This window comes from Odontomachus brunneus, unplaced genomic scaffold (assembly GCF_010583005.1).
Source record: "Odontomachus brunneus isolate Ranch 3 - 2012 unplaced genomic scaffold, Obru_v1 Obru_scaffold_028, whole genome shotgun sequence".
Lineage (NCBI taxonomy): Eukaryota > Metazoa > Arthropoda > Insecta > Hymenoptera > Formicidae > Odontomachus > Odontomachus brunneus.
In genome coordinates this window covers 2,178,385-2,197,072 of record NW_022639478.1, presented here as the reverse complement: position 1 = coordinate 2,197,072, position 18,688 = coordinate 2,178,385, and the positions used below count along the sequence as shown (strand labels likewise).

General features: G+C 36.7%; 2 protein-coding genes across 5 annotated transcripts in view; both read left to right on the top strand.

Annotated features, from left to right (window-relative positions):
* Positions 1 to 18,688, top strand: part of LOC116842917 (elongation of very long chain fatty acids protein AAEL008004-like) — a 114,543-nt gene that overhangs the window by 21,284 nt on the left and 74,571 nt on the right. Inside the window, exon 1 of one of the 4 annotated variants that reach the window (XM_032812785.1) lies at positions 10,272 to 10,753. The exons of 1 other annotated variant lie outside the window; for it this stretch is intronic. The gene's annotated coding sequence lies outside the window, so the exon portion shown is untranslated. Of the gene's footprint in view, positions 1 to 10,271; positions 10,754 to 18,688 lie in introns of those variants that run through there. 2 more of the 4 variants (XM_032812786.1, XM_032812782.1) reach the window with 2 other exon arrangements.
* LOC116842918 lies at positions 12 to 5,751 on the top strand. The gene has a single exon (XM_032812787.1). The coding sequence runs from the start codon at positions 441 to 443 to the stop codon at positions 1,347 to 1,349; it is 909 nt and encodes a 302-aa protein (XP_032668678.1). The 5' UTR covers positions 12 to 440; the 3' UTR covers positions 1,350 to 5,751.

The following is an 18,688-nucleotide window of genomic DNA, read 5'->3' as shown; positions in this document are numbered from 1 at the left end:
TGAGACCGATAGTTACTTACCTTCGCGGAAGAGGTTTTCAATCCATTATTTATCTGGATGACTTTCTCCTGTTGGGCTCATCTTTCGAGGAATGCCAAGCTAACGTTACTACTTCTGTTAATTTTCTTCAGTCTCTGGGATTCATAATTAATTTTTCTAAATCTAGTTTACATCCGTCAATTACATGCAAATACCTAGGTTTTATTTTCAACTCAGTAGAACAATCTATTTCTATCCCATACCAACGCCGGAATAAATTATTACAGTTAACTAGGAATATAATTCGCAAAGAGAAATGTTCTATAAGAGAGTTTGCCAGCTTCATTGGCTCACTCATCTCTGTATGTCCAGCAGTTCAATATGGTCTACTCTACACGAAGAACTTTGAGAGGGAAAAGGTCTTAGCTTTGAGTAATTCTAATGAAGATTATTCAGCAACTATGACGATTCCTCCTAACCTCCAAGCAGACTTAACATGGTGGCTTAAAATATTTTCGAATCCTAATCAGACTAATAAGATTCGATCTGGTAAATTTGTTCGCGAAATTTTCTCGGATGCCTCTTTGAACGGTTGGGGCGCTTCTTGCGGAGACTTACGCACACATGGTTGGTGGTCGACTAATGACAAAATTCTTCATATAAATTTATTAGAGCTTAAGGCGGCCTTCAATGCCCTCCGCTGCTTTGCAGCGGACCTTCATAATTGCGACATTCTACTCCGTATCGATAACACTACTGCTATAGCATACATCAACAAATTCGGATCGATACGATACCCCCATCTCACTGCAATCTCGAGACAAATTTGGCGTTGGTGTGAGGATAGAGATATTTTCATTTTTGCCTCTTATATTTCCTCGGTAGAGAATTTAATTGCCGATACTGAATCTCGTATTGCGGACCCAGACACTGAGTGGTCACTGTCGGACGAGGCGTTTTGTCGTATAACAAAACTTTTCGGGCCGTTTGAGATAGACTTGTTCGCATCTTTAATCAATAAGAAATGCGACTTATATGTTTCTTGGTTTCCGGATCCAGGATCTATCGCAATAGATGCGTTCACCTTGTCCTGGAGGGACATATATTTTTACGCATTTCCACCTTTCATCTTATTACCACGAGTATTGAGGAAAATAGTGGACGACGGAGCAGTGGGCATTCTGGTGGTGCCCTGGTGGCCCTCCCAGGCCTGGTTCCCACTGTTTCGTCGTCTTCTCTTATCAGAACCGATTATATTGTCTCCCAGTCATTCTCTCCTCTCGTCTCCTTTCAGAGAACGTCACCCAGCCTGGAAGACCCTTTCCCTGGGGGTCGGGAAGTTATCAGGAGAGCTTTTGAGGCCCGTTTAATTCCATCATCAGCAATACCAGCACTATTAGCCTCCTTGTCAACAGCAACTATCAAGCAATACTCAAAACCTCTCCGGTCTTGGTGGAGGTTTTGTCAGCACAGTCGCATATCCTTCCATTCTCCAACTGTGTCTCAAGCACTGGATTTTCTTTCTCAGGAATTAACTAATATTTCCTCTTACTCGAGCTTAAATACTATGAGGTCAGCAATATCCCTAATATCTCAAGCCGAAATTGGCAATCACCCTATGGTTAAACGTTTCTGCAAAGGGGTCGCAGCCCTCAAACCGCCTCGTCCGAGATATGATTATGTTTGGGATCCGGCTCCTGTAATCGCCAAGCTCTCTTCTATTTATCCGTATGATTCAGTAGATTTAAAAACTATTACTAGGAAACTCGTTATTCTTCTTGCCCTCGGGACGGGTCATCGCGCTCAGACTCTCTCCTTAATGAGAATTTCGCACATTTCGTTAAGCGAGAAATTATTAATACGAATTCCAGATCGTATTAAAACATCGGCGCCAGGTCGAGCTCAACCTTTTTTCTGTTTCTCTCGCTTTGTGGAACATGAGAGTCTTTGCATCGTCCGTCTTATGGAGATCTACATAGAGAGAACTAGAAAACTGCGACCTAGCACATGTGATTTTTTGTTTATCGCTTTTAATAAACCGTATAAAGCCGTTTCAGCACAGACGGTAGGTCGCTGGATCAGGCAAGGTTTAGAAGAATGTGGCATAGATACCACCGTGTTTTCAGCCCATAGTACTCGTCACGCTTCAACCTCACGTGCAGCAGACAAGGGAGTCTCTATCGATCTTATTAAACGTGCGGCAGGTTGGACGGGTGAATCTCGAGTTTTCGCTGATTTTTATAATAGACCCATTATCAATCCGGAGGACTTTAGCAAGGCAGTCCTTTTGTCATAAGTTTTTTCGTTTTACTGTCTTTATTTCTTGTAATATCAGAGGCAGGATATATAGAAATAAGATCCTTTAAGTTGTTTTGTTAGTCAAAGAGACTGTTCTTTTCTGTATTTTATATTTTTTATATTCATTCCGGCACATGTTTTTTCTTTCTCTCACGGTTATTGTGTATTTTAGTTAAATAATATATTAATCTTGCTTTTCTAATAGAATCTCGATTCTTTTTCCCAAAGGCTAATCGCTGTCAATATGAACAGCTACATAGTGCTTCCATCCGGACGAGACATATTGGGCATAATTGTTAGATTGAACGAACTTACCAGTGAAGTTCGATCCTAATTATGCCCTTTGTCTCGTCCGGATGGACTCCCCTCCCAGACTTATTCTCCCCCCCTAGAAACAGCGATTATCCTCAAAGATTTGAATCATGAAGACGCAGCGTGCTCACGTGACGCACGGCGGCGTAGGCGACGCTGGATCGCTTGCGCTGGCTTTTTTTTTCTTTGGCGGTTTTTTGAAAACTGTTGTCAGGACGTGAACAGGGGACTACTACATAGTGCTTCCATCCGGACGAGACAAAGGGCATAATTAGGATCGAACTTCACTGGTAAGTTCGTTCAATCTAACAATTTTAGAGTCTTTTGTTTATATAATCTGGAAAGGAGATTTCTCGGATAATCAAAAAATTTTCCTAAAACAAACGTTTATCATTATGCACGAACTATCAGCGTGCCTAATTAACTTTACTTTACTCACAAGTAAAGGTACAGAAGTATATCCGATTTTGATAAACTTGAAATATGTTGAAAGCTAGACCAAAATAGGGGACACGTACTGTTTTATACGTCTCTATAGGCACTTTTAAAGAGCAAAGCATCCCTGTGAAAAAATCGATTTTTTTAATTCGCTACATACATCGTTGAAATTAAAAAACAACAAAATAAAATAAAAATATAACATAGAAAAAAAAGTACAAAATAAAAAAGAATATTTAAAATAAAGGTTGCAAAAAGTTATATGGTGTAAAATATACTTTATAACAGTTATACACAAATGTTTTATCTTAATTTTTTAGTTTCTTATCTGTGTTACATCTTACAACATACATTTACAATATTTTCTTCGAAATTGACCGCGTCTGGATTGCTTTTTTTTGGTGAGTTTGACAAAAAGAAGATATCTGAAAAGCACAGGACATTCTTTTTAAAGACATTCTGAGAATGTCCCTACGTCCTAAGAACGTCTCCAAGAAATCTCCTGGAGATCTTTTATGCTGTCTGGGATATAACTCAAATAAGAACGTTGATGAAATGTGCAATATAGGCACTATTTTTAATATTAAAAGAAACTTGTTTCCTCTATTTGTTTGCTATCACGCATGGATGAATTCATGTGATATAATTTACTTCGAATAAAATAATAACGAGTTACTTGTTATAAAAGTTAATTTTTACTTTTTTGTCATACGACGAACTTACGAGTATGCGGTGTATACAGATATTTTCAGATCTGCATTAGAGATTAGAAGATATTTAAAAAATTTTTCTTGCGAGAGACTCTCACGTTTTAATTTAAAGTTAGATATGAGTTTTTCTGTTGAATTATAATTACAATATCATTAATATCACGCATATGATTTAATTAAAAAATTAAATTTAAGATTTTTGACATGTACACATAAAATCAATGAATAAAATAAATATTTAAATTAGTTATCAAGTGATTAACTTGATAACTAATTATTGTGAAAAGAAATTAATTGGTTAAACAAATATTCTGATTAGGAAAGTCGTAAGAAAAGTATTTTTTTCAGAGTTTGTCTTAGATGAAAAAATCGAATAATGTCAAACTTTATATAATTATAAGAATATATTTATATATTCATTTAAATTGATTTTAAGGCTATATTTATATTGTCTAAATGACGCACTTTTTTTACGCATACGGACGGTGTAAAAGATTATGGCTCTCTTAGATATTTCAAACGCGAAAATAAAACAAATTTTCTTTTATTCAGGAGAATTGTAGCTATATCGTCTAAATTAGAACAAACATATATTTATTATACATTTATTTGTTTTTGGTCTTAACAAAACACTAATAACGCTTTAAGTTAAAACAAAAATTTTTTTAATAAAAGGGCCGCAATTTTGTGCAGAATGATAATATTTTGGTTTAATTCTACACTATTAATATATATACAAACTTTTTTTGAAACGTCCAATTGAAACGTTTCTTTTCAGCTTGTTTTTCAATGAAACCAGTCTTTCGCTGCTTCGCAGTGTCTCATTCCATTAAAGCCTTTGTATAGGTATCTCTGAATCATCGTGCGTGAATTCACAAAATCGCAAAATAACGGTTGATCTCGGACGATTCGTTCGGAAGGGACCCGCCAGGCGCAATCGCAAGAACGATCTTTGGACTCCGAGAAGACATTTCGGAAAATAAAGGAGGAGGACATCTATCCCCGTAGGTGTTCCAAACTCTCGCGCTCAAGGGCGCCGTAAATGACCACCGGTTTTAATCAGCTCCGATTCTTCTGCGTCTCCCACAGACGCAGTTTGACCACGGGAAGTATCAGGTCGAGGATAATAAGCCTAGTCCTGCCAAGGACACGCCGGCGTATGCCGCCGAAACCTTCTCTCCGTGTCAGTGAACTTGCTTGACCTTCCGCGAGATATTCGCGCTGAAACGCTCGGAAAGTCCGACCTCGAAATAGCACCTCCGCGTGGAGCGGAGTTTCAGAAATAAGCGTCTACTTACGAATTGACGGTCTCGTACTTGCGGCGAGTACGTTTGTCGTATATACGTTGGGCACAAGCACCCAAGGTCAGGTCTAGTACCAATAGTTGCCGACTTAATTTGCATACCGCGGATGCTAAACGATTTTTTAGCCCGCTCGATAGGTTACCAAGCATGATCGAAATCCCGTCTGAACCATTCTAAATCCTCCCATTGTCCGAAGCTTAATCTTGACATTTAACATCATTGCCACGGCTACGATAAAGAAATATTCCATCTGTCATAATTAACATCTCAAAATAGGATAGACGTTTCTAAAAACCTGCAGGAAACTAAATATCAGGTATAAATTAATCAGGTATGAATAAATATATAGTTATAAAGATAAAACATTGATGAATTATTTAACAGGCAAATAAATTTTCTTTGTTGTTCTTCCGGATGTTTCTTGGACATTTCTTTGACCTCTAATATGATATCGAGATGTATGATTTTGTCGGAAAGATGTCTATATATTTAATATTTGATCGTTGAAGTGAAAACATATAGTCGTTTATGTGGTTTGCAACACTTTTTTTAAGAGTTTATGAATACGTAAATTTAAGAGGATGCTGAAGTTGAAAACTTTACTGACAGAATATTTATATTTTTCTGCAAAGTTTACATCGTATTGGTTATACAGAATTACAAATATTTTTATGCAACGAAAGTACGTGCAAAAATAAATAGGATTCATTGTTCATTGCTCAATATGGGACGAAAAAATGAAAAAAAAACATTTAAAATTTAAACATTTTAAAATTTCAAGCTATCAATTAGCGTAATATTATAATTGTATAACAGTATAATATTATAATAGCGTAATAGTGTAATATTTGCCTAATACAAAAATGTTCCGTAGTTTGTATACACCGAAAGTGTGGATGCTCCAAACAGAAAAGATTTTAAGAACATTGCTGCATCTGTGCATTTGAATTTAGAAGCTTAAGAATGTCCGAAAAATTTACAGGAAGATTTCTATACATGTATGTGTGCGAAATAAAACATCCGCAACATAGCGTTATTTATTTGCTCCGATAGCATGTCGCCAACATCGCTCGCCAGAAGCCCTGGACTTCCCCAGAATAAAAGGTTTTCTCGCAGGTACCTTATTCGCCGGATTTGGCCCTCTCAGATCAGGTTTTCTGCTGAAAATAGCAAAACAAAACAACACATATTTACGCAAGTTTTGTATATACAAAAAATACAAAATTTTGGAATAATGATATTTTAACATATTAAACTGCAATATTAGCGTTTCGTACCAACTAATGATAGCCCGTTTTTACTCTGTGGTATGTTCCAAATTAGAACAAAAAATTTACCAATAATTATATGTCAAAAGGTCTACGTTTTTCTTAATGATTGACGCAACTATTCACACAGATTGTAATTCCTGCCGGTCGCTTTAGCGTTTTGTGTCAACAAAGGATAGTATTTTTTCATATCTCGTAAAAAATAGATGATTAATATTGTCATTTGTTGGCATAATTTCGACTTTTGATAGATATTTTAATTAAAGTGAATGTACGCGTGCAATCTTCGCGGTAAACGCGGAGGACTTCCGGGATCTGATTATTAATCAACTATTTTTCTCTAGTTCGAGACATACGAGAAAGTATTGGATTGATGCAAAAGTAATTTCCGTTTCGTAGCTCTGAACACATATAACTTGTTTATTTCATAAGTACAATTTCTCAGTCAATAATCTAGACACTATCCGTGCCTATCACTTGTCGCCAACAGACAGTTTGTGAATGTCGCTATAAGGTAAACGTCCTAGTGATTAAACCGATAATTGGATTACTAATAATATACTTGTGTTTGTTATCAATAAATAAAACAAAATCACAAAGTAACTAAATATTATTTTCATTTATTATATCGTTTTGTATATTGAAAAGCATTTCAACAAAGAAAAATACAAAACCAATATGTCAATAATTGGGATATGTATGTTCGACCACTGGGACGTTTACCTTAGTAGAACTCTGGAGATTATGTATTAAAAAAGTTGCGCAGGTCGTCCTCGATTGCCTCACGATTGGCATATTTTATGTTCGTGAGGAAGTGCTGTAGAACGCGGAACAGTCTGAAAAAGTCAAGTCCGTGAATAAGGCACCTGCGGCAAAACCTCTCATCTCAGGGAAGTCCAGAGCTTCTGGCGAATTATGTTGGCGACATGAACAACGTCGTATTGCGAACGTTTTATTTCGCGCGCAGATGTCGAACGATGATGAATTGGTTGCATCCGAATTGGTTTGCCATTTTTTCGTGGTCAGCCGTGGGTTGGATTCTACTTGGTAACTCCTTATCATCGACATTTGATGGGCGTCCAGAGCGGTGCTTGTCTTTGATGTTGTAGTAGATTTGAAGTGTTCGAATCAATTCTGTATACTTTCATCGAACGTGACATCTAGACAGGCGACGATAAGATTCCGCTGCTTTAGCCAATACAGAAGTATAATATAACGTTGCGGAGAAGGTCACTTGCGATTGATATCTGGGCAGTCGTTTTTGCAATTTGAGAGAGGAAGTATAGGTGTTGTGGTATGGGGGTTGTGCCCCTTTTGCATATATCACCAAATAAAAATTCTGTAGCTTTTAGGGACATGTTGGAAACATTTTTCTCAAAACAAAAATTACTTTTGCATCAACCGAATACAAACGTATTATCCTTTGTTGCCACAAAACGCTGAGATCATCAGCAAATTTTTTGTCGTTGTTATCGTGTGCACGTACTTAAATTTTGGGCAAATTTGTTATAGGTTTCCTTTTTTAGATCTTATTTTGAGAGCAACGTTTCTAGCGTGCTCTTAACGGTAACAATCCCGTAAGATTTAAAAACGACTATTTCAGAATATAAATATTAGATGGAGACATGTACAGTTTGGTATAAAACTTTTGCGTTATATAAGCTTGAGTCACAAGTATATCATCATAAAGTCATTAATATGACTGCCTATTATCTGATCTTCGAAGTCAAGTAACAGCTATCTCATCTAACAGGTGGAATAATCACTCACAGATCTCGGAATTTAAATAAATCGTAGAGGGAACGTATAAAGTGTTGAAACTTCAATATTTTTTTATCAAAAATTAGTTTTTTATTTAGGGTCACTTCAACGATTAAATTTATTTTAATCCAACAATTTTTTGTACTGCTTGAATTGCTTTCCAGTCGTTAGCATTATTTCGGCTAAATGCAAAATCCAATGCTTTATCAACCGTTCCAAGCAGCACAGAATCTATAGCGGCCAATGTAGTATCTCTCTACAGCGGTCTCTGTAGCGGCCAATGTAGAATCTCTCTACAGAGGTCAACCGTTAATCAACTAATATGTGCTGCTGGGGCATCAATTAACCAGCATGACGAGCCCAACGTCGGTCCAACATTACTTCGCAACGTCGGGTCATCATCAGAAGCGTTAGGCAGCCGCCATAGATCCAACATTGGTCCAATATTTTTATGTTACTCAAGAAGACAGTTAATGTCGTCCCGAGGAGAATTCTGTTGTTCCGAGATTTACGCTTGAATACACTGAACTGCTCACTAATTCCGTGAGCTAACACTCCATGCGAAATCCGGAATAATAGTTCTTAATAAGTGCGCAAACATTTGTGCGCTTGTATTTGCGCGTTGCGATTAGTCCTTCCTCTCGTCGAATGTCAATTTCATTTCCAAGGCGCCTTTTTTCCACGCTCTCCGCTCTGTCAAGATAGACTTGATTCTTCCTTTCTTCCTTCACTATATGGCTTCCGATAGTTTACATTTGTTCGTTTTATTTGCACTGCTGAACTGGTGCAATAAGTTAGAGTGAGAAAAAATATATTTGTCTTATTCTAACTTATTGCATTAGTTCAGCAGTGTAGCTCAAATGAACAGATCAATTATAGATTTGGGTTGCGTTCCAAAACGTCCTTTTTGAGAAAATTTTACTCGATACTCTATAGTACGAGGTTTAATAAAAAAATACGCGGAATTTCCGTTTTTTTCAAAAAATCTTTATTTATTCATCGATATTAATTTTAAGAATTGAAGAGACAAATAAGGAGTACAGCACTCCTTATTTGCCTCTTCAATTCTTACTGTTAGTTATTCTAAAAAGGAGCTTTCTATAATTTCTGTTGATATTAATTTTGTCCCCTTCAAACTCCCCATCAGATATAATACATTTGTGCTAGCGCTTTTTCCAATCTTCGAAACACTTCTGGAACGCAATTTTCGGTATGGAGTTTAGCTCTTTCAGCGATTCTGTCTTTATTTCTTCAATGCAAAATGTCGTCCTTTCATGGTTCTTTTCAGCTTCAGCGAGAATAGGAAGAAGTCACAAAGGGTCATGTCCGACGAATACGAAGGCTGAGGTATCATAACGGTGTTGCTTTTGGTCAAAAATTCACGAACAAAATTCAACAATTTCGACGTTGTCATCGGTTGTTGATGTGCTGGGGCGTCTTGGAAACGTTTGTACCACTTGTAAACGCTTTTTTTATTCATAGAAGATTCGCCAAAAGCAACATTCAACATTTCCAAATGCGATGCCGCACTTTATTCCATTCTTAAAGCAAAATTTAATGCAAATTCTTTGTTCCATTTTTTTCACAAGTTAAAAATCGCATACCCAAACGCGTGTAAGCTTTTCGACAGCCAACAATAAAGTAAGCATCCAATATGGCTACCAATGTCCAGATACGTCAGGGACAAGTGTACCAACACAACAAAAAAAAGAATTGTGACAATTGGACTTATACAGCCCGCGAAATTAAAAAATTCCGTGTATTTTTTGATCAGAACGTGAACTATAGGTATTGAGTAAAATTTTCCTCAAGAAGAACGTTTTGGAATGCAACCTTGATTCTTTGAATGGTCGGCGCGAAATTGGAAATCCCTCTGCGTCGAGATCTCTGGTGCTGGATTGGGCTAATCGGCGCATCGCAATTCGCGCGCCGTGACACAATCTGCGGGCTCGGTTGTGTTGCGCACAAAACAGTCTCAGGAACACCTACGGCGGTTCTGAATCCGGACGTCGAATCGTCACATTGACGTCACTCGGAGAACGTCGCTCGGACAAGAACGTGCAGGTGGACTACGATCCGACGTTTCGCGCGCGCGGTCGGCGCGTGTACGAGAAGCGGAGGACACACGAGAGCGGCGGTAGAAGGGACCCGAGCACCAATATGGCGAATTGGTTAAAAGCAATGCACCGGCGTAACGTCCACCAGTCCGCGAGTTGGCACGACGGCAGTGCGTTCCGCGCTTCGATATCGGCACGGTCGATAACGTCCGTTGGCACTTCGTCTTCCTTTTCCTTGTTTTCTTTTTCGATTAGTCGTTCCTCGCAAAACGCGGCGGCCACGATCTCGCGATTATCGTCAGCTCTCGCTGCTCGACAACATCCTTGTTCATCGTCCGAGAATAAAATCCGCGTTAAAATCCGTCGTGCCGTCCTACGACTCCCCGCGTTTTCCCTTCGTTGTCCTACGAACGGCTGAAAGTTACGGGAAAGATCAGGAACGCGGGCGCCTGGAGGCAGGAGAGAACCTACTGCTGTTAGAAAACGCCGGACGAAGAGAAGAAGAAGGCCGCGAGGGGAGAAGGCTACTTTCGCTTTCGTCGAAGTGTCACGAGGATAGTGTGTGTTACTGTTTTTGGAGGAACGTTGACCAATCGGCGCGCAAACGCGCGCTATTCCGATAGACAGTAAGTAGTCGACTGAGGAATTTTTCTTTCGCGCAACTTTTAGTTTTGCTACCGCAGTTTCACAACTTTCGTGATCACCACGACGCGACACAATCGATAATGGAGGAACTCTGCAATTTGTTTAGTTACACTTATGAAGCAAATATACCGTATTGAATTAATCATTAAATTCACATCATCCAATAATGTAAATCTTTTATTATACTGATGCAGCGATGAAGTTAAGAACAGTTGCACTCAAATTTTCATCTTGTATTTCACATGACACATTGCTTTGAGTATATTTTGATCATTCTGATCGTATCTCTTTCGTGCTTCTATTTTGCCATTCGATATGATAAAAATATGAGCGCGAACTACGAACTACTCGTAAGGGGCGCAACCTTTGCGACTAGTTAAGTGCTGCCAAATTTATATGTGCTCGGTGGCAAAAAGGTTTGCACACCTTTTATCGAATCAAGTTGCAGCGCTTCAAGCTGTCACAATTGAGAACCGCTGCAGATATGCATTCAACACGTCACGTTATCTTACTTCATAAGATATATAAAAATCAATGTAAAATAATATAAAATAATATTCTCTTACTATGAAAGGAATCCTTCCTGTTTATTGTACACTCTGTACTATCATCACATCTTCTAGTAGTGGATTATTATGTATGTACAGGAGCATGCGCATCAGCAGAAGCATTTAATTACGACAATTTCAAGTGCCGTAACTTCGACAAAAAGTTTGTAATCAATTTTGTGCCACACAGATACACAACTTCCTATTGGAATAATTGCTTCTACTTAATCTCGATCAATTTTCTCAGGGTAAACAAGTGTACTCTCGCGGTCAAGACAACTTAGGTTGTCTAAGTTTTTTTGTGTGAGTAACGGAGTAAGAGAATTGTTCCATTCGACGGATACGTTTTTGAACGTACACAAAAGGTAGCGGGTAATCTATCTGAGCGTGAGTGTACGTAAATTTGGCAGCAACTCTATTTGTACTTGATTTGTAAAGGTTGCGACTGACATTCATATGCCACTCTCATATATATCATATAGAACGATGAAGCAGAAATATGAAAGAAGCACGCGAAATAAATTATCGAATGAATATAGTATGAAAATATGACTTTTAATAAAAATTGATTGCTGCGTAAATGTAACAGGAAGCTTACATTATTATAAGATATAAATTTAATGACTAATTAAATTTTGATTTAATTTGCACGTTTGTCTGACAAAAGTTGTTTGACAATTAAAAAAGTTATAAGGACTCGCGTTAATTTCACGTTATGATAAATATAAAAGTTTATTTGGGTTGTCGTCGTTATTAAGTAACGACGTTTATCAACAACACACAATATATCGATTACAATGTGATGTGATTTCCATAACGGGGATTTAATCTTTTTTTTTTAAACCCTAGCACGCGTAATTTTCTGATGATTAAATGCTAGTAATAATACGCTGTGTTCGTGGGGCGCACAACGCTCTTATTTATTGAGCAAGAAGTGGCAGACGGCGCAGACGTATTGGTAAATGAATTATTCGTGGCCAATGGAGGCGGTTACTAAACCGACCCGATCTCTATACGTTCAATTTTTCCTGCCACGGATACTAGGAAACGCATTGTAAAGATCCGCCCATCGGAATCCGAGGCTACACGCAATCTCCAGCGTTAGCCGGCGGCTAATAAGAGATTCTATTTGGGTTGAGTTTCAGCTCTATCGGCGAGGTCGTAAATTAAATTGAAATATCGATGAGGACGCGATTAGAGCAGGGAGCGTATGTCTCGCGATTATTTCGCGACGCGATCGAGAGTCTTAATTATTTCTCAGCGGCGCTTCCGTTCGGCCGTCGATCGATAGTCCGCGTTCCTTTCTTTCTTTCTTGCTTCCTTCCTTACTTCCTCTGAATCACCTCGTGCGCGCGATTTGAGTTCGATTCACGTTCCGCTCATTCGCGACAGACTGTGGCAGCGTTTAATGAACGTATTTATAGTCGTTAGGCTATCCTTATGCCACCTCCGAAGAAAGCCTTGAGTCAACGCTTCACGATGCGAATCGCGTTGTGTGTTCTTCTGCACATTCGTTCACCTCGTCGCGATTAGCAAGACATATATCTGGCACATTGCAACAAGAAGCCGATTTAATGACCGCCACGAGGGAGACAACGCGATCGTTATATTGTTTTCCATAATCTATCTAAGTGGCGGTCAAAAGTGAGAGATCGAGGCGATCGAGTTCTCTTGTTGTCTGCGTGTTTTCCTAACGCGTCTTTCTGCAAATTCAATCCGCAAATCTCTCAAATAGGAATCCACAATTTTCTCCAGAATTTTTCAAATGTAGCAATTGATTCCGGTTAGAATGCCCAAATTTGTTCCAAAATTGCTTATCCCACTACGATACTAATTGAAAATCTCATTTTTGTTTCTAACATCGAAATTCTTCGTCTAGAATTGAGGTAGAAATATTATGAGAACACGCGTGTCCACAAAAACATATCATTCTATTGCAAAAAAAGTAATTTAATTTTAATTTTCCTTCTTTATGTAATGCTTATTTTCAATAAAGAATATTTTCCTTTTAGTTAGTCTTAAGGTTCCTGGCTAGTCAGGCGAGAAGTCTACGTTGACGGTGGCGACACAGCCATCAGTGGTAGGAATAAGAACTTCGTTCATCGTATGTATAAAGCGAATTATGTAGATATGTGTGTATGTGTGTAACAGCTACCTAAATTTTTCCGTCCGAATTACGGCGTTATTACTGACTGTAGTGTTTACATATCACACATAACACAATTGCGGAAGTGTCAAAATACTCCGGATACTGTACTTTTTGTAATATTTTATCTATAATAGTAATAGTTTTAACTATAATAGTACTTATTCTGTCATATTCCACACCGAGTCTCACAGCTGATTTTCTGTTGAAATAAGCCGATTTTCACACGTATATTTAACAGTGTAAAGGTTATTTCGGAAAATGAACACTATCCGGAGCATTTTACGAGCGTGTAGGATCGATTGCAAATGTCACTTTGTTAACATATCTTTTTATTTTGCAATGATTCGGGCGCAAAATTCGTGTGCAATTTCTCGCTTCTGACGTCATCAACCAATATGGCCGCGATGACTAGCCAGGAGCCTTAAGATATATTCATCGAAAATTTGAGAAAAGTTCATTATCATATACGCAAAGGAAGAATTTATTTCTTTTATAAAAAATCTAAGAAATAGATAGATTCGACTCTATGTAGTAAGTAAATTGATTTTTTTTAAATTTAATATTTTTGTCTAAAGTGCTAAACTTATCAGGATTCAGAATGTATTTTGAGTAAATTTAATGCTTATGATGAAAACTTGCGACATAAATTTGGGAATAAATAAACTTATAAAATACTTTAAAAAACTAATATTTACTTGAATGCAGTATGCATTTTTGTGTGCATTTTTACATCAACTATTGTATTCAGTAGAATAAAGAAATAAAACATTTTTAAAACACATTAAATATTTTATTGAATAGTGAAATTATTTAGGAAGTCAACATACGCTCTACTCAATTCTAGTGTAAAACGTACATCAGAGAAAAAATATTGAGGAAGCTTTTCTTTTGCCATTTAAAATTAAATGGATGTTTGGAATATTGCATTTCTAACCGCATAGATCCTATAATTATTTTGAAAAATCAGACCTAATTAGATCCCAAGAAATCCCCTACGCGGGTTTGAGTATTATACTAAATAATGGAATTATTTGGAGAATCAACATATATTTTGTTCAATTCTAATGTAAAATGTGCAGAGATCAGAAAAATTGAGAACACTGGTTTCCTCCCTTTGAATTACATGTTATTTTGGGGAGTGGACTGGATACGAGTTAGATTCCAGAAAATTTTCTGCGTTGAAAAGTATTTGGAGACCATAGGAGCTCTCCTTTAATTTTTCCCTCATTCGAGGCATTTTATTCGCGATAATAGCAAGGTGTCATCGTTTTCTTTAGTGGTCCTTGGTTTTGACAAGTAATCTGCTCGCGATAAGATACATTATAACACGGTTTTTTTTTAAATATTGCAAGGAAGTATCTCCAACGGCAACCGAGGCGTGAAGCTCTTCGGCTTGGGTTTCCTCGCCGCGCGAGAGACGTGCATTTTCTCTTAGAAGGAAAAGAAAACGCCAGGTGATATAACGCATGCTCGAATCGCTCGTTCGCTCATTTGCGCGCACGCGCGATTATACCTCTCGTTTTCGGATTCCGAAAGGTCCAGCCAGTCGAAAATCGAAATGGGATGATCGCGCTTCGACTACAAAGTCTGTGACTACAAAGTCACGTCGTCGCGTGTCGTGCAATTTTGCATTACGCAACACGGCGGTACAGTGTTGCGCTATGATTAATTGTCGCACGTTACCGCGATGCCTAACACGCGATATATCCGCGGTAGGATGATCCGAAACTAGGTTCTGGTTACGAGTCCCGACAAGTTACCGGAGAATGCGGTCGCGATGAAATCTCTCGCGCGTGAATTGACGTGTGGTAGCTCCCGTAAATCCGTGAGACACGCTTATTTTCTCGGTACATTCCCGTGAAAAGGGAGTGTACCGTTTTTCCTTCACCTCCAGGTGGAGCTACTCGCATAAAAATCACAAATCACAAATGTAAATCAAAAATCACAAATATAAATAATTAATGTATGTCGCTGTTGTCCCCCCCTAATATCATTAACGCATGATTTGTCAGCTCTGAAAATGTAAACTTGGATTTGTAGTAATGAAATAACTGACGAGAAGTATCTTATGCATATTTATGTTTTAATTGCTTGCTATCACCGGCAAAATTTCTCCCGTGTCTAAAATCTCGCTACAATTCAAATACTTGTTAATCGTCTCTCGTAATCCAATAGAGGATAGATAAGCAATGACGACAAATACTGGTTTACTTTCCCGCGATAGACACGACCGATATATTTCTGTCGGATTTAATCCGAACATAACGATGCGCGACCGTCGTGCTGCATTGAGAGAAAAAAATAGTTGGAATAACTATAATCTCACTATATTTTATAGTTTGTTTTGGCCTCAAACATATATTTATAGTTCATCTAAACAGGAAAATATAGTAAAATGAACACAGATTTATAGTCACCATATTATTATTCTATATATATGGTAAAGCACCTTTTGGGAATATAGTTACATGTACCTATATTTGCCAAATATTCCAATTGTATTGACTATATAAAATAGTTAATTTCTCTCACCATTCAATATTTGCTACCTTACTATATTTTTTATTTCAAATAATTATAATTCTTGGTAAAAATTTTTTACAGGTCAGTTATACTATGCTTATATTGTAAATATTACAAATATTATGGTAACATTTACTATAAAAATGATATTTCTAACTATAATCGTTTTACTATGCCACAGTTCCAAATATCACATTTACATAATACATTTTTCTCTCAGTGTGTTGTATTTACCAGACGAATGATAATGTCGTCGCGTTTGCTCGATAAATAATGAGAAATGCACTGGATTTTGTCGGATATAATGTGTCATTTGGCTGAAACTCTCTTTACACAGAGTTTCCTTATAGTTTGAAATCAGGTCGTTTAAGAGACGTAAATTATAATTTCATACGTTTAAATGACGTGTTAAGTGACGTGACTTGAAACGATAAAAAAACATGTAAGAAGAAATTTAGCCAAAACTGCATGGATTCGGTCTGATTCTCTTAAATAATTATGGGTTCTGTGTGGTTGAAATGCAATGTTCCAAACGTCCATGTAATTCTGTAAATGGCAAAAGAAAAGCTTGTTCAATATTTTTTCTCTGATCTACATTTTACATTAGAATTGAGCAGAGCTCATATTGACTTCCCAAGTGATTTCACTATTCAATAAAATATATGATGTGTTTTAAAAATGTTTAATTTTTCCAATTTTTTATTCTACTGAATACAATAGTTGATATAAAAATGTACAAAGAAAACTGCATACTGCATTCAAGTAAATATTAGTTCTGAATTTTGTAAGCATTTTGTAAGTTTATTTATTCCCAAATTTATATCGCAAGTTCTACTTGAATTTGCATTGTTGTGATTAACGGAGGCCGGGGCTAGATGTCTCACATTTCAGAATTTCGAAATTATATAACTTCTCTGACAACTTTTATTGTTATAATTGACATGATAGAGGCAGTCTTTTTCTATGTATTAATATCCGCCACGACCCATATATTACATTAATCGTATCTTGTTTTGTACTAATAACCAAAATATGCAGCAACATAGCTACCTTATCGTGATACTGGATTTAGTTGCTCAGTAGCGTAGAGTAAGAAGGCTATATTATAAAATACATATTCTGATCAGTAGTTCCAGAATCACTGCGAGTTTCCATAACCCTCATACAGGTCCTTACGAGTTACGAGCCAACATTATATGCCAACCTATATGCTTGATTTCAATCATTTTATGAATAAAAACTGCTTTTATTATATCATACATTTGCAAAACATTTTATTCTAGTTAGTACAACACGTCACTTCATTTTATTCACTCTGACAGAGAATATTAATACAAAGTTTCGAGAAGCTCAAAAACTTACTTTGCTGTTGCTAAATCAGTTTTTTCTATTTTTTAACTATAATATTATTCCGTTTTTAATGAAACTCAGGGAAAAATATTTATCTTAAAAGATTTGTCTTAAAAGAACCATTTCGCGATTTTGTATCCGCTGTTCTTGTTAAAGTAAATACTAAAAAGTACATGAGCAACATATCACTTGAACTATTTAAGCTAGCGATACACGGTGCTTGTTTTCGAGCTGGATTGTTTGCTGGATGGAAATACTCTGTTTTGATTGGTATATTTCCATCCATCTTCAGAAATGCCAATCAGTAAGCAATCCAGCATAAAAACAAGCATCGTGTGCCGCTGACTTTAGACTCGGTTTTCTTTAAGCAATACCGACATCTCATCAAGCGCCAAAGGAGTTATATTATTTAACAGCGCTGCTGGATGCGCTGTCCCGAATGACTTTTCGATATGGTTAATTCCGTATGGTACTTTTCGATTCGTATCAGTCTGATTAACGGTTCTCGACTTTTGCGAAACGTCCGATGTTTCAGTATTTCGATTTACTTTGCGCAAGAAATACAAAGAAAATATTTACAGATATATACAGGGTATTTCTTAAGTTTTATTTAATATTTTAAGAGTTAATTGTTGACATAATTTTATGAAGAAAAATTCAGATAAATATATGGTCTTGTTTTGCAGGAATATAAGGTGTTAAAAATTTTCTAAAATTATCTTTTTATTTTAATAGCTCTTAAAATAAAAGAAAAAGGAAATAAACTTTGTTACGGTGTTGTATCACAACTGAAGAATATGCACCTAGTTGACAGTGTTTACCTTAGATGATTTAAAAATTATCTAGATGTGGATAAGATGAAAATTCGTAAATTTATCTGAGAAGTGATAAAGATTTTGCTCTTAATTCATTTATATGCAAGATGAAATAATCTAAATAATTTTTTATATATTTTTGTTATTATGAGACTATTCATAAAAATTTATAACAAAATTACGTAGATCGTAAAAGGGATATTAAAACAATACTTACAATTTTATTTTAAGTTTTTTTTATTAAAAATAAAAGTTTTCGAATGTTTTGTCTGGTAAGTGGTTTTGACGGGATACACCCATTTGCTGTGTTAAAAAGGCGTTTTACTGCCGCCGACGATATTAGGGATGCATTATATTTAAGAAAAATATTTAATATAATATTTGGAAAATTCCTAAAAGATTGAAGATCATTAAAATTTTTACTTTTAAATGTAGGGAATTCTGGCGAGGTGAAGATCATTAAAATTTTTACTTTTAAATGTAGGGAATTCTGGCGAGGTGTAAGTGAGCGCGGCATTAAATTCTCTCTCT

Coding starts and splice junctions, on each gene's coding strand:
- LOC116842918 (XM_032812787.1), top strand. CDS start 441: ATGACGATTCCTCCTAACCTCCAAGCAGACTTAACATGGTGGCTTAAA.